This window comes from Elephantulus edwardii, unplaced genomic scaffold, assembly GCF_000299155.1.
Source record: "Elephantulus edwardii isolate Elephantulus edwardi_28Jun2011 unplaced genomic scaffold, EleEdw1.0 scaffold00066, whole genome shotgun sequence".
In the NCBI taxonomy this organism is placed as follows: domain Eukaryota; kingdom Metazoa; phylum Chordata; class Mammalia; order Macroscelidea; family Macroscelididae; genus Elephantulus; species Elephantulus edwardii.
The window spans coordinates 6,018,073-6,031,786 of NW_006399816.1; the positions used below are offsets into that span (position 1 = coordinate 6,018,073).

Consider the following 13,714-nt stretch of genomic DNA (forward strand, 5'->3'; position numbering starts at 1 on the left):
GAATTGTGACTACATATATTGACTGTTTTTATTTTCTTCAGGGAGCTCTGGTGGTCTCTAGTGGTAAGGACTTGTGCTGCCAACTCAAAGGCACAGAGTTCAAATCCACAAGCTCCCCTCCAAGAAAAAGATAGGTAGATTCCTCCTGTGTAACTTACTGCCTCTCAAAACACATTGGATGGTCAGCAATGAGTCAGTTCTGACTCAATAGCACTTCCTAGCCATAACATACCCTCATCAAAACCAAAAATTAGTTTATTTTTTTTAAAAAAGATCATATATTAAGCCAGATTGAGAATTATGTACCCAGTACTTCAGAAAGTAAGTAGAAGACAGAGATAAGGCAGCATCAGATTGAAAACTTGTTCAATAAAAATCTTTACTGGGTAGAAAAGGAGCTCTCTTGACTTAGTGGAAGAAGCTTCACTGAAATCCCATAGGTATGCAGTTCAAATCCACCAGATTCTGTGCTGGAGAATGAGGGGCAATCTCCTCCTGTACCAGTCAGAGCCAATTTGATGGTACACACAAAAAAGAATAAAATTTAAAAAAAAATAAAACTTTTTAAAAAATCTTTACTGGGTAGAAACGTTAGTAACATGTACTAATGATTTTGTTCTCATTTACATTCCAGTTTAAATTTGTGGGACTCAAGAATTTCCCATGTACCCCTGAGAGCCTATGTAAAGTGTTGTCGATGGATTTTCCTTTTGAGGTAATGAAACCATTGTCTTTATTGATTGGATGTGGATAACTGTAGGATAATGGGAGACTTAGTTACATGGAGTCTTGTGATAGATACCCTGACTGCTTTGTAGAAGCATTTGACAAGGGCCGGGAGCTGATTCTTGGGAAAGGATGTGCTCACTGTCCTTCAGCTGTACCTGGTAGGTCTGTCACCCTGTCTCTCTGCACCAGCTGTGTTCCTACTGGTTTGGAATAAGTCAGAATACCAAAGCAGGAAAGGGCCTCTTAAACAGATCACTCAATTCCTGCATTTTACAGATAGAGAAACTGAGGCCCAGAAAGGGGCAGCGACTTCTAGTGTCATGTTCTTTTTATGTACCAGGCTCTATGACTGCCACAACTGGTTGTAAAATCTGACAGGAGCCAGAAATGTGAACCCCTAACCATTCCTTTATCCAAAGAATAAACAGTCCCTGGGGATGGCACTGCTTGCTGAACAATGGGATGGGAGTGGACAGCCAACTCGTGTGCTTAGGACTTTCCCAGTTTTAGCACTGAAAGTGCCACAAGCCCCAAATGCCCCTCAGCCATGGTCCTTCTGACACAAGCTTTTTATCATCCTCCAAACCTACAGTTGCTCTTCCTAAGCTTCATAAGCAACTTTTACTTTGCCGATCCTGCCTTTTAGAATTCTGCCTAATCACTCTTAGTTACTTGTTTGAACTGGGCATAATTTTTCTAAGAATCACGGCTTCCCAAATGAGGAAATGGCAAAGACTAAGTTGCATTCATTTCTGGGATTCAATTAAGAAGGTGGTAAGAACACCATATTTATTTATAACCCTTGTGCCCCAGTGACAATAAGTGCTTTTTAGAGATGAGTCATGTATCACAGAAAAGAAAATGTGGGATGTAGGAGGTCTTCCCGTTGAGAAAAACTGAGCTTCCCAGAACATAGCTTGCAAACAATTTAGAGAGAGGTTCAGGCAGCCAAAAATGACTTGAGAAGCAGAGTTTCTCAGTCTTGTTTTCCCTGTGCTCAGCTATCTAGCCTAACCCCCCTGCTTTGTGTCATGCAAAGAATACATCCATAATACAGAGATCTGTAGTGGTAGAAAGTATATAGAATCTGAGGACAGAAAAACCTGGGTTCAAGTTGTGATCTGCTTCACACTCACTGTGTGTCTTAAGGGAGGCCCTCAAAACTCTCTGAGTCTCAGCAGCCCATCTCAAAACACCCTCCTTTTGGGTGAGAGGGTGAAACAAGAGCTTTAAAGTCCCCTGTAAACAGGAAAGTACTGTTTTTTCTTTTTCTAAAATTTTGTTTTCCAGGCCCATTTTTTTTTCCTTTTCATTTAGAAGAATTGCATGTGTGGGAAAGAAGAACTCTTTCCTCTGACAGAGACCCAGAAAAAGGAGTACATACGCCACAAGAACTGGTCTGGTGTATATAGAATTCTCACTGAAACACATGGCCCCACAAGTGATTGTAATCCCAACTTTCTCCTCTTATAGGTGGATGGGCTTCTATTCTACCACAAGCAGACTCACTACAGCCCAGGAAGTACGCCCTTGGTGGGCTGGCTGCGTCCGTACATGGTGTCAGATATTCTTGGTGTTGCTGTGCCAGCTGGACCACTCACTGCCAAGCCAGAATACGCTGGGCGCCAGCTTCAGCAGATTATTGAGTATAAAAGGAGCCAGAAGGAGGAAAAAAATGAAAACCTCATGAAGAATGTGTCTAAGAGTGGGTGCTATGAGTTGGAGCACCTGTCTACGCCTAAGTCGAAGAGCCCTCCCCATGGCCCGGAGCACTCTGAGGCCCTAATGGAGAACTAAAGAGAACAACTCCTTTGGGAGTTAGGGACAATGTCTGATCGTAGAAGGAAACCAAGGAGCAGGACTGTTAACTACAACAGGTGACTGACTTCATTTTAGAATGGATTTTCCAAAGATACTTCAACCTTACCTCTCTCTTATCTGACTTTCCAACTGAAACAGTTGGAGAGTTGGTTCCTACATTGGGTGGTATTTAAATTGAACTGAGTGGCGAGCTCTGGTGGCCCAGTGGCAGGAAACAGCACTGCAGTCCCAGAGGTGCGCGGTTCAAACCCACCAGATGCTCTGCTGAAGAAGGAGGAACAATCGCCTCCTATACCAGTCAGATCCAATTTGACGGTACACACATAAAAAAAATAAATAAAAATTAAAAAAAAATAAATTGAACTGAGTATCTCTTACTGTGATTATATATATAAATCATTCTTAAGAAAGAAGTTGTTTGTGATTCTCAAGCTTTAGACAGCCATAAATTGCCTCCACTTCTGCCTCCAGCCCACCTAACCCATGACTTTTGAAGTGTTGGCCCATTTCCCTCTGTTTTTAGCACGCAGGCATTCTGCTGAGTTTCCATTTGCTGCTTTTGGTAACCGTCATTTTTCTGAAAGGCCTTACCAGGAACTGCAGTTCTTGGTATTTGAATGTGTTCCCTCTTCTGAGAATACAGGTGGTGCCGTGGTTAAGTGCTTAGGGGCAAACTGAAGGTCGGTGGTTCAAACCTATCAGTTACTTCATGGGGAATGAAGTGGCCACAGTCTTCTGTAAAGACTGATAGCTTTTGAAACCTATAGCTTAGTTCTACTTTTCGTTGATCTGATCTGGAATGACTCAACTGCAAGGTTTGGTTTTGGTTTTGGTTTCTGAGACAACAAATACAATATTCTTTGGTTTAGAAGTCACCAGAGATAAAAGAAAAATGAGGTTCATTCACTTAGCAGCAAATGACTGACTACCTAGCAGAGATAAGCATTGCTAGGCCCCTGAGACAGATGGGTTAATATAGTGAGTTATCAAGATGGGCAGGACTGAGAGTCCCTGCTCTGGGGAGTTCACAGCCCAGTGAAACTTTAACTCCACAGCACATAGGATCGTCAAGATGGTGAGATAATTGCTTCAATGCAAAAAAAAAACAAAAAAAAACCCCAACAAAACAAAAACAAAAACCAAGAAGACCTGGGGAAAAGCAGAAGGCTTCCCAAGGAGAGGTTGTAAAAGGGTGCTCTGCACATTTTCCAACAATGAATGAATGAAAATCCAAGTTTTCTCTAAACTTTTCTTAAAATCACAGTAAAAAAAAATTATAAATAAATAGAAGGGTACTCTGAAGGCAAGGAAGAGACGAGTTCCTATTGAAGTCGCAGAGTGTGCAGCTGTACCATGCCAGAGCAGGGCAGGGCTTGCTTTGTGAACCAGGGCTTTAAACTACTTCATCCTGGATTTACAGAATTGATCAGCAGTTTCACAAGATCCTCAGGTGATTCTTACATATACATGAAAATCATAGATAAGAATGTTGATTCTGACTCAGCATACTAGAGATAGAAATGCTAATTCAAAACAAGGGCTCAAAATGGAATTAATCCGTTTGGAGAGTTGATATAAGTTCAGCATGGCTTGAATATAAAGTAGAACTAGAGACTGTGGAGATAGACTGCAGAGAGATGAGCTTGGTCTTGAAGGGGCTGGCATCTTATGGAGGTTTTATATTTTATGGTCTGTATGAAATATAACCAATGAGGAGCTTTGAGCAATGAGAAACCATCAGTGGAAGATGACATAAAAAAGTAACCAGTTCGTTTTGGGTCTGGGTGTTCAGGAAGTGTTTTCTATTTTCTGTGACCTCACTCCGCTCCTACACAGCTTTCTATCTTTCAAGGCCTTCTAATGGACAAAAGAACTTTATCTGATTCCATGTCCAGTGTTACTGGTGCCCTGTAGACAAAAAAAAATCCAGGTCAGAGCTTACTTCTTAAGATGCCCAGCTGTTCCTTTGTGTTGATTAGTCCTGGGAACAGATCTGGGCAGAAGTAGTTGTTAAATGGGGCCTAATTACACAAATTCAGCACATCCAGTGGAATGAACCTCAGCATCCGGCTCTTAGAGAGCTACTTAAGCTGACTTTGTAAAATAGGAGAAGGGAGAAGGAAGAAACCCTGCCTACCCACCCACTACCAATGATCCTACTAGTTACAGATTTAAACATTTGTCTACATCAAGAAGCTGAATTGGGGTCAGTTCTGCAATAAGAATATTGTGTTTCTTTTGCCAAGAGCCTGTTGTAGGCTACCTAGATATTCAGTTTTCATTTGATAACATTCTTTTTTTTAATTAATTTTAATGAAAGTTTACAGAGATATAGGGTTTCTCATCATTCTTTGTTAGACTTTTCTCTCTACCCACCCTGATGACATTCTGAATGTGTTAGTCTGTGCTCTCAGCAGACAGTGGCCTCATTTTAGGAGCTGTACATGTAAGGATTAGTATTGGTGACCTGGCCAGGCTCTGCCCAGAAATAATCAGATCTAGGACTACTTCTCCCGAAGTATGCTCCAAGGACAGATATGTAAAAGAATATCAGACAAACTTATAACTCAAGTGCTACTTTATATTGTTGAGTCATAGCTTGAAGCATGTATTTTGGTAAGGTACCCCTTAAAGTTTTAATAGAGGAGCCAGTACTATTGAGCACTAATTAGCTATGTGTCTTGGTTTTTTGTGAATTATAAAACCACCTTCCAACACCTGTTTCAAAGATGATTGTGTTAGAGGGTTCTGTGATTATTCATTTTTTTGGCTGCTCTTCAGAACTGAAGAGCTCTGGGGGTTTGTGCAGTCATTTCCCTATGCAATATAGTTGAGTAGGGAACTGTCCTCTCTTAACCAAAGGTCAGGCTCATGTCTCAAGATAGACCAGTTACACACCTTCTACCAAGAATTTGTGTCTTGAGCAGAGAACAAAGAACAAATCAGAGTCCATTTATTTTGCTGCCAGGAGCAAAGAGGGGTTCCCTGTTCTTGGTAAAAAACCTAGGTGGTTATTGTTAAGTGCTGTCAAGTCAAGTACGACTTGTGGTGACCCTGTGAACAATAGATCTGAACCCTGCCCCATCCTATGCCATCCTTATTCTTCTGACACACTTTAGCCTACTGTGGCATGGACTATATCAATCTATTTCACTGAGGGTTTTCCTCTCTTCTATTGACTCTCCACCTTCCCAAGTATGATGTCCCTCTCCAAGTAATAGCCTCTCTTAACAACATGCCCAAAGTATGTGAGACAGAGCTTCGCCATCCTTGCCTCCAAGGCATATTGGTTTGTTCATCAGTTCTGTCATCCTTAGTCATTGTCTAGCTATCAGTTGCACAGCAGGTGATTGGAAAAACCATGGCTTGAATGAGGCGCATCTTAGTCTTTAAACTGACGTCATTGCTCTTTGGGACTTTGGAAAGTTCCCTGACAGCAGATTTTCCCAATGCAATACATCTCCTGATCTGACTACTGGTACCAAGGGTATTAATTATGGATCCAAGCAAGATGAAATTGTTGACAAGTCTGTCTGTCATGATGTTGCCTGTTAGCCCAGTGGTAAGGATTTTTGCTTTCTTGTTGTTGAAATGTAATATTGAAGGCTGCAGTCCTTGATCCTCTGCGGTAAGTGCCTCAAGTCCTCCTTGCTTTCAGCAAGCAACATTGTGTCATCTCATAACATAGGTTGTTGAAGAATCTTCCTCCAATTTTGATGCCACATTTTTCTTCATAAAGTCCAGCTTCTTCGATCATTTGCTTAGTGTACAGATTGAACAAATATGGAGAAGGAACCCTGACGCAGAACTTTCCTTATATTTTATTTTTTATTTATTTTTTTTTTACTTGTTATGTGCCACCAAATTGGATTCAACTGGCACAACAGGAGATTGCCCTCCTTCTCCAGCAGAGCATCTGGTGGATTTGAACCTCGTGCCTTTGAGATTGCAGAACAGCTTCTTACTAGTAGGCTACAGAGCTCCCTCTTTTCCTTATTTTAAAACATGCAATGTTCTCTTGCTCTGTTCAGACAATAGTTTCTTGGTCTAAGTATGTTGTTGTTATGTGCTGTTGAGTCACCTGTGACTCATAGCGACCCTATGTACAAGAGCCCTAAACCCTGCTCTATCCCTTGCCAATCTTACTGTCTCTGACACACCTATCCCCATTAGCCCAGTCACTGAATTAATCCATCTCATCGAGGATCTTCTTCTCCTGCAGAGTCCCTCCACCCTCCCAAGCATGACATTTCTTTCCAAGGACTGATCCTGCCCTTGCAACCTGTCCAAAGTATGTCAGACAAAGCTTCAGAATCTGTGCCTCCAAGGAGCAGCCTGACTTCACCCTCTCCAGGATGAACTTGTTTGTTCTCCTTGCAGTCCATGGTATATGCAATACTTTTCTCCAGCACCACAGCTCAAAAGCATCAACTCTCCTTCTATCATCCCTAGTCAATGTCCAGCTTTCTGACATATAGCAAGTTATTACAAAGAACATGGCCACTATCAGGCGCACTTAGTCTCCAGACTGACATCGTTGCTCTTCAGTACTTTGGAGAGGTCTCTGACAGCAGACTTTCCCAATGCAATTCTTTTCATTTCCTGGCTGCTGATACCAAGAATATTGATTGTAGAGCCAAGCAAACTGAAGCTGTTAACTATCTCAGTCTTCATCATCTATCATGATGCTGCCAATCGGCCCAGTGGTAAGAATCTTTGTTTTCTTGATGTTGAGCTTCAATCCATATTGAAGGTTGCAATCTTTGACCTTCTGCAGCAAGTGCTTCAGATCCTCCTCAATTTCAGCAAGCAGGGATATGTCATCTGCATAATGCAGGTTGTTGGTGAGTCTTCCTCCAATCCTGATGCCACACTTCTCATAGAGCCCAGCCTCCCGAATAATCTGTTCCGCATATAGATTGAAAAGATATGGAGATAGAAACTCTTGTAGCATAAATGGTCTAAGAATAGATTTCAAAGAAACAGAATTAGGTTTTCTGGGATTCCCATTCTTCTCAATGTTAACCACCGTTTGTTATGATCCATTCAGTCAAATGCCTTTACATAGTCAAGAAAACAAACATTCTGGTATTCTCTGCTTTCAGCCAAGATCATCTGACATCAGCAATGATATTCCTGGTGTCAAAACATCTTCTAAACCAGCTTGAATTTCTGGCAATTCTCTGTCAATGTACTGCACTAGCTAGCCATTTTTGGGTGATCTTTAGTAATATTTTGCTTGCATGTGATACTAGTGATACTGTTTGAGAAATTCTCTTGGATTCTATTGGATTACCTTTCTTGGGAATGGGAACAAATAAGAATCTCTTCCAGTCAGTTAGCCAGGTAGCTGTCTTCCAGATTTCCTGACACAGAATGGTGAGCACATCCAGGATTGCAGCTGTTGAATCATGTCAGTTGGTATCCTATCAATTCCTGGGACTTTATTTTTTGCCACGTTTTTCCATGCAGCTTGAACTTCTTCACTCATCATTATTGGCTGTTGATACTTCCTGAAATATCTCAGTGTTGGCCTATTCTTTTTTTGTATAGTTACTCTGTATATTTTCTCTATCTTTCCCCCCCCTTCCTTCATTTTCTTTTGATGTTTCCTGGATAATTGAAGATTTTTCCTATGGGTCTCTCATTGTTACAACTAAAGGCTTGAATTTGGTTTTCAGTTCTTTCAACTTGAGAAATGCTGAGTGAATTCTTTCTTTTTTATTCTCCAGCTCACATTCCATTATAATTCTTTGCTTGGTTAGGGTTAGAAGTCGGTAGGCTCAGCCAGGCTCTGCTGATATCTGCTCACTTGTTTTTTATAGTTTGCTTTTACGTGTGCAACATTTATCTGTCAGTTTGCTATATTAGGGGAAGGGGAGAATGTGAGGCAGGAATGACTTTCAGGGTTCTGCTTACTTTATAATTTGTGTATGTATATTCTTGCTTATTCATAATTTGCTCTTATGAAAATCTATGAGCATCTAGTAAATTCCTTCTTGCTTAAAATTAGCCAGAGCTTGTTTCTGGGTTTACACCCATGAATCTTCACTGATTCCATAGCCCAGTATGGCCTTGACCAGAAGTCCAATTTGACATGAATTAGCAAGGAACAACTATTATAGATCACTTATAACATACTTCAAGAAAACAAAGATTCTTACCACTGGACTGATAGGCCACATCATGATGGATGGAGAAGAGATTGAAACTGTCAACAACTTCATTATACTCAGATTCACAATTAACACCCTTGGTACCAGCAGTCAGGAAATGAGGAGACGTGTTGCACTGGAAAAGTCTGCATTTAGGTACCTTTCCATATTATTGAGGAGTAATGATGTCAGTTTGAGGACTAAGGTGTGTCTGATTCAGGCCATAGACTTTCCAATCACTTGGTATGCATCTGACAGCTGAATAATGAATAAGGATGACAGAGAGGAATTGATGCCTTTGAGCTGTGGTTTTGGAGGAGAGCACTGAACATCCTATGGACTGCCAAAAGAACAAACATCTTGGAGAGGGTGCAGCTGGAGTGTTCTCTGGAGGCAAGAATGATGAGGCTTTGCCTCACAAACTTTGGGCATGTTGCTAGAAGGGGATATTCCTTGGAGAGGGACATGATGCTTGGAAGGTTGGAAGGTCAGTGAAGGAGAGGAAGACCCCTCAACCAGGTGAATTGACCTGGTGACTGCTGCAGTGGACTCTAATGTGTCAGGAAGTGTGAGGATGATGCAGGACAGGACAAGGTGTAGATCTGTTGTTCATAGGGTTGCTATGAATTGTACTTGACAGCACCTAACAACAACAATATCACATACTTCATCTCAAGTGCCCATATTCCTAGAAAAGACCAGGCTTTTCAACCAGCAAGTACAGAATAAGTAATCTTGACTATTTTAATGTTAGCTTAGAAACATGCTGGGTTCCAGTGCCTGCATGAAAGAGTTTATGTTAATCAAATCCACTTGTGTTTGGCACTGATTTGATTATAGTCATTATTTCTCTGCTTGCCCATGTGTCACTTATGTCTCACCCCATTGAAGACTTTGACTTCTGTCCCATTCACTTAAAGTGCCCTTATGAAGGGTTTCATATCTATGGGATTATTGGTTACAAATCTATGGGATACATGTCAGGTTTTTTGTTTGTTTTCTACCTGACTTCAGCTCCCATCTATGTATCAATGCCTTTCTTATCTATATTTTCAGCACTGAGCTCTAAACCTCTACATATGTATGTTGTTGCTATGTGCCGTTGAGTTCACTGTGACTCATAGTGACCCTATGTATAATAGCTCTGAACCCTGCCCTATCCTGAGCCAATCTCACTGTGTCCAACATATAAAACCCCTACCCCAGTTATTGAGTCAGTCGTTCTCCTTCAGGGTCTTCCTCTCCTGCCTGTCCCTCCACCTTTCCAAGCATGATTTCATTCTCTAAGGACTGTCCCTCCTGGCAACATGTCTTAGTATGTACATACACACGTGTGTATCTTATCATATGTTCATTTTATTATCATTCATCTCTCACACACAAACACACACACACACCCGCCTGTCCTATCAGTTGGTTCTGACTCATAGCAACCCTTCATCAGGTTTCTGAAGCTGTAAATCTTTATAGGAGGAGCCTGGCCATCTCTCTCCTGTGAAGCTGCTGGTGGATTCAAACAGCTCACTTTTTGGTTAGCAGCCCAACGCATTAGACACGATGCCACGAGGGCTTCTTACTTCTGCCACGTTTCCTTAATCTCAGCATGTCCCAAATATAAATCATTATTTCTCCTTCAGAATCCTGTTCTTCCTGGTGTTCTTGTGCTGGTTAATAGTTCTTAGTCACCTGAGCTAAGAACCTAGTAGTCATTCTGATGATTCCTGCCCACTTCTTAACCTTTCACAGCTAAGGAATCAGCATGTCCTTTGAATACCTCCTCCCTCTTCTCTATTGCCTCAACCACTTAAGGCCTAAATTCAGACCTTCGTCTCTTCTTTCCTGGAGTTCTGCCAATCTCCTCCCTGGCTTCCCTGCCACTTATGTTTCCCCACCTCCAATCCATCCCTGCCACAACCAGTGACAGGGTGATCCTTTCTAAAAATGCAGATCTTCATGGGCTTCACTTTGCCTTATGAGGTACACATTAAGTTTCAAAGTTTTTCAGCCTGCCGTGCAAGTTTATTTCATGACCTCGTCTTCTTATATTTCTTCGTCTTTATAAATGACCTCGTCTCCTTTTCAACCTGTTCCCTAAGAATTCTGTTTTACAGTCCCCTGTATAAACATATCTGCTTCACTCCACCCCCACACCCCACCTCCCACAGTCCAGCTCTTCTCAGACGCCTTTTACCTGATGAATAGATCTACTCATTTTTTTAAAACTTCATCCAGGAGACACTGGTTTGAAGTATTTCCTCTTGAGTATAATCATCTCTTCTTATTCTTGTGCCTTCCCTATATCACACAGTCAACTTTTATAGTGACTATAAGAAAGAAACTACTTACATTTATTTACAATAAATTATTTACATATCTTCTTTGTAAAGTGTGGGAATAATCCATAGACCACTTTTATTTTTTTACCTTTTATTTTATACTGGTTTACATACAAAGTTCATAAAGTTCATATACATTGTTTTTCACACCTGACCTTTCCCCTTTCCTTTACCAACCCCTCCCTCCACCCATCAAATTGTGTGATCCTATGGTTAAAACAACCCCCTTGGATCCTCATACACACTCTACAATTATAGTCCTATACAGTATTTGTCTTTATGAGACTGAGTTCACTCAGCATAATGCTCTCCAGTTCCTCCCATGTTAGTAGTAATTTATAAAATCATTGCTCCTGCATGCTGCATATTATTCCATTGTGTGAATGTACCATAATTTCTCAATCCATTCCATTGTGGTTGGGCATTTGGGTGGTTTCCATGTCCTTACTGTGGTGAATAAGGCTGCTATGAACATTGGTGTACAACCAATATTTTGATACCAACTACAGAGTTCAGAAGTCCCAAAACCCTCACTTCTGACATCAGTTGCAAGTTTAGTAGTCCCCAAGACTACCCTCAAATTCGCTAGAAGAACTCACAGAATTCCCTGAATTCTTAAATACTCCTGGATATGGTTTATTACAGTGAACAACTGCAGATGAACGTCAGCAAAGGAGGCTCTGCATGGTACACAGTCCAGAAAAGTTTCAAATATAGAACTTCTAGTTGTCCTTTCCTGCAGAGTTATGGATGATGTGTGACAATGTGCACAAAGTACTGCCAACCAGGGTAGCTCACTTAAGCCTACTGTCCAGAGTTTTTATTGAGTCTTAGTCACCTAAACGTGGCTAGCTGCCCACTTAGCTGACGTCAGTCTCAAGCCTTTCCCGAGGTCCACTGCATATCATGTGATCCAAAGCTCCCCACTAAATCACATTGTTAGATTACCCAGTGTAACCTAAGCCCCCAAGTAAATAAAGACACTTTAATCTGGCAGGAACTTCCAAGGATTTAGAGATTACTTTCCAGGAGCTGAAGGCAAAGGTCAGACCTCTTTTCTGCCAAGCTTACATTTTGCCATCTCTTAGATACAAGCTTCTTGAGGTCAAGGACATGGTCTTATTCCTCTTTGGATCTCTTGTGCCTGACCCTTGTTGCATCAGTAAATAGTGACTCACGGAATAGTGAGCTGGGATGAGAATGCAACCTGGAGGTGACCCCCTCCTCCCCAGCAAAGAGGAGTGACCCTGGCAAAAAGGCTGGATTGAGGTGTGTGATAGACTGTGAACAGGTGTTTGGACATGCTACAGATTTCTAAGAACAAGAACTATTTTTAGTTCTGTGAATACAATTAAAAGGAATGGCAAAAAACCCTTTTACCCTGTACATTGGAGAAAAAATTTTCCTAGGTATGAACTTCCTCTCTGATATGGAAATGAGTAAAAGGTCCTACAATAGCATTTTGAAACAAATACGGTCTTTAATTTTATGTTTTCAGGAAAAGTAGACAGAAAATGTGAGGCTTTAGCCTGATTGTGACTATTTGCTTTTGGGTCAGATGAGTTTATTTTGAGTTCTACCTCACTTGAGATTCTGTGACTTTGCTGTCTCTTCATCAAAGATAGGAGCCCTGGTGGTATAGTTTGTAATGTATTGGATTTCTAAGCAAAAAGTCAAAGAGTCAATCCACCAGTGGCTTCTTGGGAGAAAGATAGGCAATCTTGGAAACGTGGTGCAGGGTCACAATGGAACTGTGCGAGTTGGTTAAACCAAAGAAGGCCTTGGGTGGTCCAAATGAGTGACATGATCAGCTACTAACAAAAGTTTGGAGGTTTGAGTCCACCCAGAAGTACTATGAAAGAAAAAATAAGGAAGTTGTTAAAAAAAAGAAGAAGTACTATGAAAAAAGGCCTGAAGATCATAAAAGTAACCTGCCATTGAAAACCCTATAAAGTACAGTTCCACTTGGGATGATGGTGACTCGGAATGGGTGGCAGATAGCTAACTGTATGTCAGAGAAGAGCCGGATCTATTTTCTTTTTTCCCCCACCAAGAGCTGAGAATTTTGGTATTGGGTCTTGACCTGATTATGACTCACTCCCTGAGAGGATCTACCATCCAAAGACAAGGCAGAGGCACAGAAGGGCCAGGTGAACTGTGGAGGCTGGCAGCAGCACAGGTGAATGATGTCAGCTTCAGGCAGCTGAGAGAAGGGTCAGCGTGTCATAATGCAGCATGCGTGCATTTGTTTCTCATATCCGTTCTAAAAGACAGTAATTTTTTTTTTTAAGATTGATTTTTGTGTCTGATTTGAAGAAGCAGAAAAATGACCAGAGATAATCTGGAAAACTAGGACATGGGCAAGGGTCAAAGTAAGTGCCTTACTACTGGTCCTAGCCCATCTTTCCATTTTGAGGGGCAGGGGAGACAAGTTTTGAAATCTAGTGAACTCTTCTGGCTTTGGCCTCATAAAAATCCATTAGCATTCACAGCAAACATCCTCCCTTTCCTCCCTTCCTCCCAGTTGCCTGGCAAGCCTTGGAGCTTTCTGTCTCTCCCTCTGCTTTTGCCCTTCAGGTTTTCTCTGCAGTCAGGCTGGGGAAATAAAATATGGAACTCAAATCTGTCAGTTCTGCTCCTCACTGGCAACTTTAACAAAAGCTTTTATAAAGG

At 41.4% G+C, this 13,714-nt stretch overlaps 1 protein-coding gene across 1 annotated transcript in view; it reads left to right on the top strand.

Annotated features, from left to right (window-relative positions):
- SNUPN (snurportin 1) overlaps positions 1-2,526 on the top strand; it is a 35,446-nt gene extending 32,920 nt beyond the window's left edge. Inside the window, exons 7-8 of the mRNA XM_006888286.1 lie at positions 635-715; positions 2,203-2,526. Of these exons, the coding sequence (XP_006888348.1) occupies positions 635-715; positions 2,203-2,526 (405 nt within the window). The remainder of the gene's footprint in view (positions 1-634; positions 716-2,202) is intronic.
- The last annotated feature ends 11,188 nt before the right edge of the window (positions 2,527-13,714 follow it).